The sequence below is a fragment of the Lethenteron reissneri genome, chromosome 65 (assembly GCF_015708825.2).
Source record: "Lethenteron reissneri isolate LAM-NWPU_2019-01 chromosome 65, ASM1570882v1, whole genome shotgun sequence".
NCBI classification, from domain to species: domain Eukaryota; kingdom Metazoa; phylum Chordata; class Hyperoartia; order Petromyzontiformes; family Petromyzontidae; genus Lethenteron; species Lethenteron reissneri.
The window spans coordinates 10463882-10481727 of NC_083843.1; the positions used below are offsets into that span (position 1 = coordinate 10463882).

At 51.6% G+C, this 17846-nt stretch overlaps 1 protein-coding gene across 1 annotated transcript in view; it reads left to right on the top strand.

The window, feature by feature from the left end:
- The first annotated feature begins 4046 nt into the window (after nucleotides 1-4046).
- Nucleotides 4047-17846, top strand: part of LOC133359465 (coxsackievirus and adenovirus receptor homolog) — a 30895-nt gene continuing 17095 nt past the window's right edge. The window contains exon 1 of the mRNA XM_061577882.1: nucleotides 4047-4482. Coding sequence (XP_061433866.1) covers nucleotides 4440-4482 — 43 coding nt within the window. The 5' untranslated portion in view covers nucleotides 4047-4439. The remainder of the gene's footprint in view (nucleotides 4483-17846) is intronic.

Below are 17846 nucleotides of genomic sequence, written 5' to 3' on the forward strand. Positions count from 1 at the left end.
TGGCATCATCATCAGAATCATCAGCATCAGCAGCATTATCTTCTAAGGTTCTTTCGGTATAGTCACGTAGGTATAAAATAAAATAAAATACTTTTTTATAAAAACAATTTTTCTAAATTAAAAATAATCAAAATAAATTAAATCGCAACGTTTCGGAAGCAACACAAGCTTCCGTCATCAGGTGGGGAAACCACAGCAAGAAATACAATTACTTTAGTGGACAATTTTATAAAAAAAACGGTTTTTATACCTACGTGACTTTACCGAAAGAAGTCACGAAAACTTAAGATCTAAACTAGCAGCATTATCATCAGCATCATTAGCGTCATCATCAGCATCATCAGCATCAGCATCATTAACATCATCAGCAGCAGCATTATCATCAGCAGCATCGGCATCATCAGCAGCATCGGCATCATTCACCAACAGCATCAGCAACAGCATCATCAATCACCAACAGCACCATCAACAGCACCATCAACATCATCAACATCATCATCAACATCAACAGCATCAGCACCACCACCACCAAGGTCCGTGCACGCCAAGCGAATGTGGTCTCGGAAGAGGGCGTGGGAAGGTGCCCCCCACACTTCACCCCACACCACCCCACACCACCCTACACACCACCCCACACTTCACCCCACCCCACACCACCACCCCACACACCACCCCACACTTCACACCACACCACCACCCCACACACCACCCCACACCACCCCCACACTACCCCCACCCCACACCAACCCCACACCACCACCCCACACCACCACTCCACCCCCACACTACCCCCACACCACCCCACCCCCACACCACCCCCATACCACTCTACCCCCACACCCCACACCACCCCTCCCGTCCCGTGCTATAGCCCCCAACAGACTGACGTGGCAAGAGGCTGTTCCTATGAATCCCTGCAGTCACGAAAGCTTTTAATCGAAAAAGGTTGTTCCTAGTAAGTGGCAGCCCCGCCTATGAAGTCTACCGGCCACTGTGGCACGCCCGGCCGCCTTTGTCTCCCCGTAAATCGATCTTTTATTTCCAACAGTTTCACTGAACTTGATTCCTCTGATTTAAATCTTTCGTGACTGCAGGGATTCATCTTCTTGGTTCTTTCGGTAAAGTCACGTAGAATGGAAATAATAAAATAATAAAAATAAAACATTAAATAATAAAGTATATTATTTAATTAAATTATTTTTTATTATTTTATTATTTCCATTCTACATAAAATAATATAGCATATTATTTTATTGTATTATTTTTATTATTTTATTATTTCCATTCTACGAGACTTTACCGAAAGAACCAACAAGTTGATTCCTCTGCTTGTCGCGGTCAAATCTTGCAATCACAATTTCGTCCATTTCCCGTTGTCCACTCAATTCCACATTTTCCACGCGTACTCAGATCCGGTGACAGTGGACGTCTGTATCAAAATCGACATCAATTAATAAATTAAATGGCTACTTTAAAGCAATTTATATTTGGTATGGACGCCTTATTATTTATATATTTGTGTAGGGGGCCGTCCATAAATGACGTCACGCACCTAGGTGGGTGGGGGGGGGTCAGACATTTGTGACGATGGGGGGGGGGGGGGGTTTGAGAAATGTGACGTCACGTAAAAATGCGCAACTTTAAATGAATATAGACAATACGTTCTACTTAATTAAATATACGTTTTAATAAATGTTTTCTCCTACAACATCAGAGTGCAGCGCCGCATTAAATACGCACTACAATGACAATAGTTTAAAGCGATTTGAAGCATTCCAGATTTGAAGCTTTCGTGGCTGCAAGGAATCATATTCTTAGGTTTTTTCAGTAAAGTCATGTAGGTAAAAAATTAAAATTAATTAAAGTAAAATAAAAATAAATAAAAAATCACGACGTTTCGGAGGCAACACAAGCTTCCATTTTCAGGTGGAACCATCACAGCACGATTGCTGCGACGGAAATAATAAAATAATAAAATAAATAAAACATAATAAAATTCTCACATTTCGGCCACAACGCAAGCATAGCTGTAAGCATAGCTTGTAGGTCTGTCGAGAAGACAGTCTGACTCTGTCTTCTCGACAGACCTGTTCTTCACCTGAGGACGGCTGCTTGCGTTGTGGCCGAAACGTCGTGAGAATTGTATTTTATTAAGTTGTATTTTTATTATTTTATTATTTCAATTCTACGTGACTTTACCGAAAGAACCAAGAAGATGAATCCCTGCAGTCACGAAAGCTTTAAATCGAAAGCACGACAGCTGTATCAAGTAAATGAAAAACTCTAACAGATAGGTGGAATTCCTCCCCGTAGAGGGTATTCATTCTAGATTTGAAGCTTTCGTGACTGCAAGGATTCATATTCTTAGGCTTTTTCGGTAAAGTCACGTAGGTAGAAAATTAAAATTAAAGACGGAGGCTTGTGTTGCCTCCGAAACGTCGTGATTTTTAATTTTATTTTAATTTTACTTTCATTAATTAAAATTTTTTACCTACGTGACTTTACCGAAAAAACCTAAGAATACGATTTGAAGCATGTTTTATCTTTTTTTGGGGGGGCAGGGCTTTGTGACGTCATATTTGAGGGGGGGGGTCTGGCATTTTATGACGCCGAGTGACGAGATGGGGGGTCAAAAATCGTCCAAAATCGCGTGACGTCATTTATGGACGGCCTCCAACAGACTGAGGAGGCAAGAGGCTGTTCGTAGCAGCAGCAGCAGCGCCTATGAAGGCTACCTATGAATTCTAGATGTGAAGCTTTCGTGACTGCAAGGATTCATACTCTTAGGTTTTTTCGGTAAAGTCACGTCGGGAAAAAAATGAAAATTCATAAAAGTAAAATAAACAAAATAAAAATCACGACGTTTCGGAGGCAACACAAGCTTCCGTCTTCAGGTGGAACCGTCACAGCCACGACAGCTGTATCAAGTAAAAAAAAAACGTCATGATTTTTTATTTTCTTGGTTCTTTCGGTAAAGTCACGTAGAAGGGAAGTAATAAAATAATTATTTGATTTTATTATGTTTTATTTTTATTATTTTATTATTTCCCTTCTACGTGACTTTACCGAAAGAACCAAGCAGATGAATCCCTGCAGTCACGAAAACTTTAAATCGAAATTTTTTATTTTGTTTTATTTTATTAATTTAAGTTTTTTACCTACGTGACTTTACCAAAAAAACCTAAGAATATGCTACCTATGAAGGCTACATATGAAGGCTACCGGCCACTGTGGCACGCCCAGAGGGGGGTGGGTGTAACGCCCGTTCGCCTTTGTCTCCCCAGTGGCGACGTTTCGCTACGCACGCCACGCCCAGGTTACTCGTTCAAGGCTGAGTGTACACACTCTTACACGGTCGGTGACGTCACTTCTTCTGTCACCCGGCGGTGACGTCACGCACATCTCACCTGGGTGGTGACGTCACTTATCTCGCTCACTTGGCGGGTGACGTCACGACCTCTCCAACGTGCGGGTGACGTAATACTTGTATCCTCTCCTGGTGGATGACGTCGCCTGTTCTCCAGCCTGGCGGTGACGTCACTTCCCTCACTCACCTGCCGGTGACGTCACTTCCGTCAAACACCTGCCGGTGACGTCACCCTTCTCTCACCTGCCGGTGACGTCGCACAACCTAATCCCGGCAGTGACGTCATCTCCTCTCACTCACCTGACGGTGACGTCACTCCTTCTCTCACCTGCCGGTGACGTCACCCCCGGGTGTGGCTGCACGGCGCCCGTGACGTCACGCGGATGAGGTCACCTCGGGGTTGAGGCGAAGGGGGCGGGGGAGGGGCAAGTGAATAGTGGGGGAGGGGAGAGATTCAGAGTCGCGCTCTGTTAGTGGAGATCTCTCTCTTAGTGGAGATCTCTCTCTCTCTCCAAGTCTCTAGATCTCTCTCTCGGTGGAGATCTCTCTGAGTGGTGTAGATCTCTCTCTTAGTGTAGAGCTCTCTTAGTGGAGATCTCTCTTTAGTGTAGATCTCTCTCTCGGTGTAGATCTCTCTCTTAGTGTAGATCTCTCTTTTAGTGTAGATCTCTCTCTCTCTCGGTGTAGATCTCTCTCCCTGTGAGGGTTCTCAGTCTCTCTCTGGGTCTCTGTCTCTCAGTCTCAGTCTCTCTGTATCTCTGTCTCTGTGTCTCTCTGTCTCTTCTCTGTGTCTCTGTGTCTCTCTCTGGGTCTCTGTCTCTCTGGGTCTCTCTCTGGGTCTCTGTCTCTCTGAGTCTCTGTGTCTCTCTGAGTCTCTCTGTCTATCTGTCCCTGTGTCTCTCTGTCTCTGTGTCTCTGTCTCTCTGGGTCTCTCTCTGTCTCTGTATCTATCTGTGTCTCTCTCTGACTCTCTGTCCCTGTATCTCTGTCTCTCTGTGTCTCTCTGTGTCTCTCTCTGGGTCTCACACCGAGTCGCTGGAGACTGGGCGCAGCTTCCCGCCTCAGAGTCGCCATGAACGCCTCTCTGCTGCTGCTCCTCTCGGCGTGTCTAATCGGTGAGTGCGCACGCACCCGGGGAGACAAAGGCGGCCGGGCGTGGTGTTGTCCCCCCCTCCTACTCTCCCCCTCAGCCCCCCCCCTATCCCCCCTCTTCCTCCCCCCTCCTCCTCCCCCCCCTCCTGTGTGTGTACCTGTGTGCGTGTACCTCTGTGTGTACCTGTGTGTACCTCTGTGTGTGTGTACGTGTGTGTACCTGTGTGTGTGTACCTGTGTGCCTGTGTGTGCCTGTGTGTGTACCTGTGTGTGTGTATGTGTACCTGTGTGTGTGTGTACCTGTGTGTGTGTACCTGTGTGTGTGTGTACCTATGTGTACCTGTACCTGTGCGTGTGTACCTGTGTGTGTGTGCCTGTGTGTGTACCTGTGTGTGTGTGCCTGTGTGTGTACCTGTGTGTGTACCTGTGCCTGTGTATACCTGTGTGTGTGTACCTGTGCCTGTGTATACCTGTGTGTGTGTACCTGTGTGTACCTGTGTGTGTGTCTGTGTGTACCTGTGTGTGTGTGTATCTGTGTGTGTGTCTGTGTGTATACCTGTTTATGCCTGTGTGTGTGTGTACCTGTGTGCCTGTGTGTGTACCTGTGTGCCTGTGTGTGTACCTGTGTGCCTGTGTGTGTACCTGTGTGCCTGTGTTTGTACCTGTGTGCATGTGTGTGTGTACCTGTGTGCCTGTGTGTGTGTACCTGTGTGTGTGTCTGTGTGCCTGTGTGTGTGTACCTGTGTGTGTGTACCTGTGTGTGTGTCTGTGTACCTGTGTGTGTGTACCTGTGTGTGTGTCTGTGTACCTGTGTGTGTGTACCTGTGTGTGTGTCTGTGTGTACCTGTGTGTGTACCTGTGTGTGTACCTGTACCTGTGTGTGTCTGTACCTGTGTGTGTCTGTACCTGTGTGTGTGTGTCTGTATGTGTATCTGTGTGTGTGCCTGTGTGTGTATGTGTGTGTACCTGTGTGTGTACCTGTGTCTCTGTACCTGTGTGTGTCTGTATGTGTATCTGTGTGTGTACCTGTGTGTGTGTACCTGTGTGTACCTGTGTGTACCTGTGTGTGTGTACCTGTGTGTGTGTACCTGTGTGTGTACCTGTGTGTACCTGTGTGTACCTGTGTCTCTGTACCTGTGTGTGTATACCTGTGTGTGTGTATACCTGTGTGTACCTGTGTCTCTGTACCTGTGTGCCTGTGTGTGTGTATGTGTGTGTACCTGTGTGTGTACCTGTGTCTCTGTACCTGTGTGTGTACCTGTGTGTGTGTACCTGTGTGTGTGTACCTGTGTGTACCTGTGTCTCTGTACCTGTGTGTGTACCTGTGTGTGTCTGTATGTGTATCTGTGTGTGTACCTGTGTGTGTACGTGTGTGTACCTGTGTGTGTACCTGTGTGTGTACCTGTGTGTGTACCTGTGTCTCTGTACCTGTGTGTGTACCTGTGTGTGTGTATACCTGTGTGTGTATACCTGTGTGTACCTGTGTCTCTGTACCTGTGTGTGTGTGTACCTGTGTGTACCTGTGTGTACCTGTGTCTCTGTACCTGTGTGTGTATACCTGTGTGTGTGTATACCTGTGTGTACCTGTGTCTCTGTACCTGTGTGCCTGTGTGTGTGTATGTGTGTGTACCTGTGTGTACCTGTGTCTCTGTACCTGTGTGTGTACCTGTGTGTGTACCTGTGTGTGTGTGTACCTGTGTGTGTGTACCTGTGTGTACCTGTGTCTCTGTACCTGTGTGTGTACCTGTGTGTGTCTGTATGTGTATCTGTGTGTGTACCTGTGTGTGTGTACCTGTGTGTGTACCTGTGTGTGTACCTGTGTGTACCTGTGTCTCTGTACCTGTGTGTACCTGTGTGTGTGTGTATACCTGTGTGTGTGTATACCTGTGTGTACCTGTGTCTCTGTACCTGTGTGTGTGCGTGCCTGTGTGTGTGTATGTGTGTGTACCTGTGTGTACCTGTGTGTGTGTACCTGTGTGTGTGTACCTTTGTGTGTGTACCTGTGTGGGTGAGGTGTGTGCAGTGAGCAAAGGTCTTTGCATTGACTCGCCTGCTCGCCATGGTGATGGCGGTGATAACCACACCCACCCCTCATTAGCACCACACTCCAGAGTGTGTGCCTGTGTGTGTGTGTAGCTGTGTGTGTGTGTAGCTGTGTGTGTGTGTGTGCCTTTGTGTGTGTGTGTCTGTGTGTAGCTGTGTGTCTGTGTGTGTGTGTCTGTGTGTAGCTGTGTGTCTGTGTGTGTGTGTCTGTGTGTGTGTCTGTGTGTGTGTGTGCCTTTGTGTGTGTATATCCGTGTGTGTCTGTGTGTGTGTCTGTGTGTGTGTCTGTCTGTGTGTCTGTCTGTGTGTCTGTCTGTGTGTGTCTGTGTGTGTGTGTATATCCGTGTGAGGTTATGTATCTGTGTGTGTATATATAGGTGTGTGTATCGGTGAGTCTGTGTGTCGGTGTGGGTGTATTTGTTTGTGGGAGTGTGTGTGTGTGTGCCGTATTCGTGTCTGTATCTGTGTGTGTATGTATGTATCTGATGGGGGAGCAGTGGTGTAGCGGTTAGCGCGCTAGGTCGACTCAGCCTCAAACGAGTACCTGGTGCGGTGTGTAAACATCGCCACTGGGGAGACAAAGGCAGTCGGGCGTGATGCTGGCCACCCACCCCCTCGTGTACCGTGCCGGCCTTTATAGGTGCTCGCTAACAGCACTTGCCCCTACAGTCTGTTAAGGCTATACAGGGGATCTTTGTCCTTTGTATTTATCTGAGTCTGTGTGAGTGTGTGTAGCTTCACCTGTAGCTGTGTGTCTGTGGGTCTCTATGGGTGTCTGTGGGTCTCTATGGGTCTCTGTGGGTTTCTATGGGTCTGTGGGTCTCTATGGGTGTCTGGGGGTCTCTGTGGGTGTCTGTGGGTGTCTGTGGGTCTCTGTGGGTCTCTGTGGGTGTCTGTGGGTCTCTGAGTGTCTGTGGGTCTCTGGGTGTCTGTGGGTCTCTATGGGTGTCTGTGGGTCTCTGAGTGTGTCTGTGGGTCTCTATGGGTGTCTGTGGGTCTCTATGGGTGTCTGTGGGTCTCTGTGGGTCTCTGAGTGTATCTGTGGGTCTCTATGGGTGTCTGTGGGTCTCTGAGTGTCTGTGGGTCTCTGTGGGTGTTTGGGGGTCTCTATGTGTGTCTGGGTGTGTCTGTGGGTCTCTGTGGGTGTCTGTAGGTTTCTATGAGTGTCTGTGGGTCTCTATGGGTCTGGGTGTATGTGGGTGTCTGGGAGTCTGTGTGTGTACACGTGTGTTGAACTTCTTTCACACCGTACCTAGCCAACCGTGCCAGCCCGTGTGTGTGTGTGTGTGGGGGGGTAGTCCCCTGGGCCGAGCAATCAAATCCGTCATTGGCGCGGATGCAGCGTCGTGCCAGCCATACTTCCCCGCGCCGGTCAGTGCGGTTGGGTGGAACACGAGAGAGAGAGAGAAGCGGGAGAGATGTCCGCTGATGGTGTAAGCCGTGAGCTCTGCGTTGCACTGCGAATGCTCGTGGGTTTTTCGTGCGTTGAGTTTGGTGTCCTTCCACCGCCCTGCCCGCCCGCACCTCCGATTCGCACGGTTGGCTGCGTACGGTGCGACCTCTCACTCACCCACTCACTCACTCACACACTCACTCACTCACTCAACCACTCACCCAACCACTCACCCACTCGCTCACTCACACACCCGCTCACTCACTCACCCGCTCACTCACTCACCAGCTCACTCACTCACCCGCTCACTCACTCACCCGCTCACTCACTCACCCGCTCACTCACCCGCTCACTCACTCACCCGCTCACTCACCCAATCACTCACCCACCTACTCACTCAACCACTCACTTACACACTCGCTCACTCAACCACTCACTCACTCACCCACTCACTCACCCACTCACTCACCCACTCACTCACCCACTCACTCACCCACTCACTCACCCAATCACTCACTCAACCATTCACTCACCCAACCACTCACCCAACCACTCACCCAACCACTCACCCAACCACTCACCCACTCACTCACCCACCCACTCACTCACCCACCCACCCACTCACCCACCCACCCACTCACCCACCCACCCACCCACTCATCCACCCACCCACTCACCCACCCACCCACTCACCCACCCACTCACCCACCCACTCACCCACCCACCCACTCACCCACCCACTCACCCACCCACTCCCCACTCACCCACCCACTCACCCACTCACCCACTCACTCACCCACTCACTCACCCACTCACTCACCCACTCACTCACCCACTCACCCACCCACTCACCCACCCACTCACCCACCCACTCAGCTCTGGTTGGACCCGGATCTCTGTTGTCTGTAAAGTGTCCACAGTTGTTTCACATTCTATCTGTGTGTGTGTGTGAAATGCATTCTATCTGTATGTGTGTAAAAAGCACACACACACACATGCAAATATATACAACAAATACAAAGATCCCCCGTGTAGCCCACACGGACTGTTGAGGTGTATGCTGTTACAAAATAGCAGCACATATGAAAGCCCACACAAACACACTCATTCACTTACCCACTAATTCAGTCACCCACTCAATACATCACTCATTCATCCACGAACCACATGAGTTACACACCAACTCGCTCACCATCTCATCCACCACTCAATTATTGACTGGCTCATCCACCCACTCACTCATCCACCCACCCACTCACTCACCCACTCACTCACCCACTCACTCACCCACTCACTCACTCACCCACTCACTCACCCACCCACTCACTCACCCACCCACTCACTCACCCACCCACTCACTCACCCACCCACTCACTCACCCACCCACTCACTCACCCACCCACTCACCCACCCACTCACTCACCCACCCACTCACTCACCCACCCACTCACTCACCCACCCACTCACTCACCCACCCACTCACTCACTCACCCACCCACCCACCCACTCACCCACTCACCCACCCACCCACCCACTCACCCACTCACCCACTCACCCACCCACCCACTCACCCACCCACCCACCCACCCACTCACCCACCCACTCACCCACTCACCCACCCACTCACCCACTCACCCACCCACTCACCCACTCACCCACCCACTCACCCACTCACCCACTCACCCACTCACCCACCCACTCACTCACCCACCCACTCACTCACTCATCCACCCACTCACTCACTCATCCACCCACTCACTCATCCACCCACTCATTCACTCATCCACCCACTCACCCATTCACTCACCCACCACTCACCCGACCTAGGGGAAGCCCAGAACCGGTTCGGATAATCGCTATCACCACCGCTCCCCACTTTATCCACCACCACCACAACCACCACCGCTCCCAACTTTATCCACCACCACTTTATCCACCACCACCACCACCGCTCCCCACTTTATCCACCACCACCACCACCACCACTTTATCCACCACCACCACCACCGCTCCCCACTTTATCCACCACCACCACCACCGCTCCCAACTTTATCCACCACCACTTTATCCACCACCACCACCACCGCTCCCCACTTTATCCACCACCACCACCACCACCACTTTATCCACCACCACCACCACCGCTCCCCACTTTATCCACCACCACCACTTTATCCACCACCACCACCGCTCCCCACTTTATCCACCACCACCACCACTTTATCCACCACCACCACCACCGCTCCCCACTTTATCCACCACCACCACCACCATGCCAACCATCCCAGGGTTGCTGCTGCTGCTGCTGGTGGTGGCCCAACAGCACTTGCCCCGGCAGCCTGGAACAGGTCACACGGGGGATCCTTTATCTTTTGCTCTGGCCTCGTTGAACGGGTTACGTGGGTGGGAGATAGGCGAGTGAGTGGGGGTGGGGTGGTCCAGTATGGGAACCGGTCTTGTAACAAGTGTAACAGGTGTAACAGGTTACTGGTGCCCTGCTCGTGTTAAGCGTATGCAATGCGATCAGTCACGTCTTCCACATGCAAAACGCCTCCACCAAACTAAATATTTAAAAATACTTTTTTTTTAAACACGCTCTAATGAAATGTACTGTCCGAGCTGCCCCTCCCCCTGCCCCCTTCCTCCATCGCCCCTCCCCCCTCCTTCCACATGCCCCGCCCCTGGGCGTGGCTCCCCGAGGCTTGCCGTGACGTAAAAAAAATTGTTTACAAATATATAGTTGTAGAGGAGTAAAATGGGGACGTGACGTCAGGTGTGCCGTTCAGTGCGATGACGTCACGTCTCCTAGGGTACTTAAGTGAGACCCCGTGACGAAAGCGGGGTCACTGTGGGAACGGGTAGAGTACGAAGGGTGAAGAGGGAACCAGTGGGTAGAGAGAGGGGATCGAGTGGTGAGTCTGGGGAGAAGCCGGTGGTAGCCGTAGAGGTGCTTCTCTCTCCGCTCGGTGGAGTCGGCAGAGTCCCCGATCCGACACGAGAGAGAGACCGGAGCTAGCCGGCAGGGACCCGCACTCAGAGTAGGACCCCTCCTCACCCCTGGGAGTTGTGTAGCCTGCTGTGTTATTGTTAAGCAGTAATAAACCCTCGGCGAAAGCCCATAACTTATCTCCGTCTCCGAGTACGTCCGTGGGAACTTCTCTACATATTTTTAATTTTCAATGATAGAATATAGTCTTGTCATCAGTATGACATAGTTATACCAAGTTTGCAGTCGATACGACATTGGGAATACGGTTGAAATTGAGTTACACGATTTTAGGATACGACAACACACAGAGTAAGTTAAATAAAAGCGTGTAAAATGTAAAAAAATGTATGTTTTGGATTTGTTATGATAGAATATCGTGTTGTCATCAGTATGACATACCTCGACCAAGTTTGCAGTCGGTAGCACATTGGGAAGTGTGTAAAAATTGAGTTACAAGATTTATTTTTTGAGGATACAACAGACGAAGTGAGTTCAAAAATAAAATCGTGTAAAAACAATGTTTGTAAACATTGCCAGGTATCAAGGCGGCCCCCGCAGAGCTGATGTTGTAGCTCTCTTTGTAGAAGCGACCCTGGCCAGCACAACGTGATGTCAGCTCAACCACGTGAACATTCATATCAGCGGTCAATTATCTAAAACGCATAGAGATACACATAGAGATTCATACTCTTAGGTTTTTTTGGTAAAGTCACGTAGGTAAAAATGAAAAAAAAATACAAATAATAGAAATAAAATAATAAATCACGGCGTTTCGGAGGCAACACAAGTCTCCGTCATCAGCTGGGACCGTCACAGCTAAATTTGCTGTATCAAGTGAGGCAAAATTCCAAGAGACGAGCTCTTAAATACAAGTTAAGAGGGGAGGGGGGGGGCCTCATCTGAATGTGGTAGCCAGTGAATGGAACGTGTTGGGGGGGTGGGCGGGGCTACATTTCTAGATTTCAAATCTATAAATACACATAGAGACCCATAGATACACATGGAGACCCATATAGATACATAGAGACCCATAGGGATACACAGAGACCCATAGAGATGCATAGAGACCCATAGAGATACACAGAGACCCATAGAGATACACAGAGACCCATAGAGATACACAGAGACCCATAGAGATACACAGAGACCCATAGAGATACACAGAGACCCATATGGATACACAGAGACCCATAGAGATACATAGAGACCCATAGAGATACACAGAGACCCATAGAGATACACAGAGACCCATAGAGATACACAGAGACCCATAGAGATACATAGAGACCCATAGAGATACACAGAGACCCATAGATACACATAAAGACCCATAGATACACATAGAAATACATAGAGACCCATAGAGATACATAGAGACCCATAGATACACATAGAGACCCATATAAAAAGTAATATAAAAAAAATTAGAAACACGCTTTCATGAAATGTAACCTACTAGTAATGGCAGAACTCCACGACTCCAGGAAGTGGCCCCGAAGTTTGCCACAACGTAAGGGGCCGTGGCCAATTACAGCCAACGTTAGTTTAGTGTGGACAATTAGAGCCAAGCCGAAACATAACATATAAAAAAAAGTTTAAAACTATATTTATATTATTTTTTAATGATAGAATAAAGTATTATCATCAGTATGACAAAATTATACCAAGTTTGCAGTCGATACCACATTGGGAAGTGAGTTAAAATTGAGTAACAAGATTTGAGGATACAACAACGACAATGACAACAACAACGACAGACAGTGAGTTAAATGAAAGTGTGTAAAAACAAAAAGACCCATAGACTAAACAGTGTTGTATTATACCAGGCTGCTGTGTAGATTATTTTTCAGACAAGCGACCCAGACATCACAACGTGATGGTAGCTCAGCCAAGTGGCTGATATCACCATCATCATCACCGTGTGGACATCTAAAGCAGCAGCCAAATCACTCTGAACGCGTAGAGACCTCGGTTCTAAATGTGGAGGGAAAAACCCGAGGGACCCGGAGAGAAATCCACGCAGTGAGCGCCACGGGGAGAGAGACGCAAACTCCAAATATACAGCAGCAGGCATCGTCAGGGTCGGGATCGAACTCACGACCTCCTGCGTACCAGGCGAGGTAGTTAACATCTCCTAGCCACCGTGATGATGATGATGAGAGAGACGCAGACTCCAAATCTAAAACAGCAGCAGGCATGGTCAGGCTCGGGATCGAACCCACGACCTCCTGCGTACCAGGTGAGGGAGTTAACATCTCCTAGCCACCGTGGTGATGATGAGAGAGAGACATGCAAACTCCAAATATACAGCAGCAGGCATCAGGGTCGGGGTCTAACCCATGACCTCCTGTATACCAGGCGAGGTAGTTAACATCTCCTAGCCACCGTGATGATGATGAGAGAGAGAGAGAGATGCAGACTCCAAATATACAGCAGCAGTAGGCATCGTCAGGGTCGGGATCGAACCCACGAACTCCTGTATACCAGGCGAGGCTTGCTCGTAACTGGGAATACAGTCACGTCACCTCTTTGAATACACGCACGGTCAGTGTTGTTATTAAAAGTGTTAACACACGCCCACTCACCCACTCGCCCACTCACCCACTCACCCACTCCCCCACCCACTCACCCACACACACCTACTCACTCAGCCACTCATCCACACACTCACTCAGCCACTCACCCACCCACTCACTCCCCCACCCATTCATCCACTAACCCACTCACTGACTCAGCCACGCACTCACACACCCACTCACTCACTCACTCACCCACCCACTCACCCACTCACTCACCCACTCACTCACCCACTCACCCACTCACTCACTCAGCCATTCACCCACTCACTCACTCAGCCACTCACCCACTCGCTCAGCCACTCACCCACTCGCTCACTCACACACCCACTCACTCACTCACCCACCCACTCACTCAGTCACTCACTCACCCACTCACTCAGTCACTCACCCACTCACTCAGCCACTTACCCACTCACTCAGCCACTCACCCACTCACTCAGCCACTCACCCACTCACTCAGCCACTCACCCACTCACCCACCCACTCACTCAGTCACTCACCCACTCACTCCCTCACCCACACACACTCACTCCCCCACTCACACACCCACTCACTCACCCACCCACCCACTCACCCACTCACTCACCCACTCACTCACCCACTCACTCACTCACCTACTCACTCACCCACTCCCTCACCCACACTCACTCCCCTACTCACACACCCACTCACTCACCCACTCACCCACCCACCCACTCACTCACCCACTCACTCACCCACTCACTCACCCACTCACTCACCCACTCACTCAGCCACTCACTCAGCCACTCACCCACTCACTCACCCACTCACCCACTCACTCACCCACACGCCCACTCACCCACTCACTCCCCCACCCACTCACCCACTAACCCACTCACTGACTCAGCCACGCACTCACCCACTCACTCGCCCACACACACTCACTCACCCACACACACTCACTCAGCCACTCACCCACTCACTCACACACCCACTCACTCATTCACTCCCCCACTCACTCAGCCACTCAACCACTCACTCAGCCACTCACTCACCCACTCACTCACTCACTCAGCCACTCACCCACTCACTCAGCCACTCACCCACTCACTTAGCCACTCACCCACTCACTCACCCACCCACTCACTCAGTCACTCACCCACTCACCCACTCACACACTCACCCACTCACTCCCCGACTCACTCACTCACCCACCCACTCACTCACTCACCCACTCACCCACTCACTCACTCAGTCACTCACCCACTCACTCCCTCATCCACTCACCCACTCACTCCCTCACCCACACACACTCACTCACCCACTCACTCCCCCACTCACACACACTCACTCACACACCCACTCACTCACCCACTCACTCACTCACTTACCCACCCACCCACTCACCCACCCACCCACTCACCCACCCACTCAGCCACTCACCCACCCGCTCACTCGCTCACCCACTTACTCACTCACCCACTCACTCACCCACTCACTCACCTACTCACCCACTCACTCACCCACTCACTCACCCACTCACTCACCCACACATTCACACACTCCCCCACTCACTCACCCACTCACTCACTCCCCCACCCACTCACCCACCCACCGAACCCACACATATATAAACACGCACATGCACCTCTACTCCCCCACACACTCCCCCGTGGTGACGTCACAGTCGCCTGGGAGACCACGGGGCAAAGATCGCAGAGAGCGAGTGGAGGGGGGGGAGGGCAAAGCTGGCGCGTGGCATGGTGCACCCAGCCTGGCACAAGCGCCGCGGTGACGTCACACCACGTCGTCTGTGTCCATGACTGGCACAGCAGCAGTACAACCCGTAGCACCTGCTGGGTCTGTCCCGTGACCTCCTCGTGCACCTAGCCTGGCACAGCAGTCAACCCATTGGCACCTGCAGGGTCTGTCACGTGACCTCCTCGTGCACCTAGCCTGGCACAGCAGTACAACCCATGGCACCTGCTGGGTCTGTCCCGTGACCTCCTCGTGCACCTAGCCTGGCACAGCAGTCAACCCATTGGCACCTGCAGGGTCTGTCACGTGACCTCCTCGTGCACCTAGCCTGGCACAGCAGTACAACCCATGGCACCTGCAGGGTCTGTCACGTGACCTCCTCCTCGTGCACCTAGCCTGGCACAGCAGTCAACCCATTGGCACCTGCAGGGTCTGTCACGTGACGTCCTCCTCGTGCACCTAGCCTGGCACAGCAGTACAACCCATGGCACCTGCTGGGTCTGTCCCGTGACCTCCTCGTGCACCTAGCCTGGCACAGCAGTCAACCCATTGGCACCTGCAGGGTCTGTCACGTGACTTCCTCCTCGTGCACCTAGCCTGGCACAGCAGTCAACCCATGGCACCTGCAGGGTCTGCCCCGTGACTACCTCTTCGTGCACCTAGCCTGGCACGGCAGTCCACTCCATGGCACCTGCTGGGTCTGTCCCGTGACCTCCTCCTCCTGCACCTAGCCTGGCACGGCAGTCAACCCATGGCATCTGCTGGGTCTGTCCCGTGACCTCCTCCTCCTGCACCTAGCCTGGCACGGCAGTCAACCCATGGCACCTGCTGCGTCTGTCCCGTGACCTCCTCCTCGTGCACCTAGCCTGGCACAGCAGTCAACCCGTGGCACCTGCAGGGTCTGTCCCGTGACCTCCTCCTCGTGCACCTAGCCTGGCACAGCAGTCAACCCGTGGCACCTGCAGGGTCTGTCCCGTGACCTCCTCCTCATGCACCTAGCCTGGCACAGCAGTGCAGCCCATGGCACCTGCTGGGTCTGTCCCGTGACCTCCTCCTCGTGCACCTAGCCTGGCACGGCAGTCAACCTATGGCACCTGCAGGGTCTGTCCCGTGACCTCCTCCTCGTGCACCTAGCCTGGCACGGCAGTCAACCCATCGCACCTGCTGGGTCTGTCCCGTGACCTCCTCCTCGTGCACCTAGCCTGGCACAGCAGTCAACCCATGGCACCTGCTGGGTCTGTCCCGTGACCACCTCCTCGTGCACCTAGCCTGGCACAGCAGTCAACCCATGGCACCTGCTGGGTCTGTCCCGTGACGTCCTCCTGCACCGAGCCTGGCACAGCAGTCAACCCATGGCACCTGCAGGGTCTGTCCCGTGACCACCTCCTCGTGCACCTAGTTTGGCACCTGCAGCTGTCCTTTCACCTCCTCGTGACAGCCTCAATGTGCACCTAGCCTGGTACAAGCGCTGCGGTGATGTCACCATCACGCAGTGGTGAACAGCAGCTGTTGTTGTCTGTGTGTGTGTCTGTGTGTGTGTCTGTGCCTGGCACAAGCGTCGTGGTGACGTCACCGCCACTTAGTGGCGAATGGCGGTTGTTGTTGTTGTCTGTGTGTGTGTCTGTGTGTGTGTGTGTCTGTGTGTGTGTGTGTCTGTGTGTGTGTGTGTCTGTGTGTGTGTCTGTGTCTGTGTGTGTGTCTGTGTCTGTGTGTGTGTCTGTGTGTGTCTCTGTGTGTGTGTGTGTCTGTGTGTGTGTGTATCTGTGTGTGTGTGTGTGCCTGTGTGTGTGTGTCTGTGTGTGTGGTCGTGGTTAGAGCTATGCTGCGCTACGAACCCGGCGTCCCGAGTTCGATTCCCGCTCACGACCACCAACACTGCCGGTGACGATGATCCAAAACCGGTCCTGGGCCTCCCCTAGGTCGACTCGGCCTCAAATGAGTCACCTGGTGCTGTGGTGGTGGTGGTGTTGTAGTAAACGTTGCCGCTGGGGAGAGACAAAGGCGGCCGGGCGTGGTGCTGGCCTCCCACGCCGTCGTGTGCCACAGTGCCGGTAGCCTTCGTATGCGCTGCTGATCGCTACTGACAGCACTTGCCCCATCAGTCTGTTACAGGCTACAAGGGGGATCTTTGTCTTTGTGCCTCTACATGTGTGTGAGCGTGTGAGTGAGCGAGTGAGTGTGAGAGAGAGTGTGAGTGTGAGTGAGCGAGCGAGTGCGAGAGAGAGTGTGTGAAAGAGTGTGAGTTAGTGTGAGTGAGTGTGAGAGAGAGTGTGAGTGAGTGTGATTGAGCGAGCGTGAGTGGGTGTGTGATTGAGCGAGCGTGAGTGAGTGTGTGATTGAGCGAGCGTGAATGAGCGAGCGAGTGTGTGAAAGTGCGATTGATTGAGCGAGAGTGAGTGTGAGCGAGTGAGTTAGTGAGTGTGTGACTGATTGTGTGAGTGAGTGCGTGTGATTTAGTGAGTGTGATTGATTGAGCGAGTGAGCGTGAGAGAGAGTGTGATTGATTGAGCGTGAGTGAGTGCGTGTGATTGAGCGAGAGTGATTGATTGAGCGAGCGAGTGTGAGTGAGTGAGTGTGATTGATTGAGCGAGCGAGTGTGAGAGAGAGTGTGAGTGTGATTGATTGAGCGAGCGTGAGAGAGCGAGTGTGAGTGAGTGTGATTGA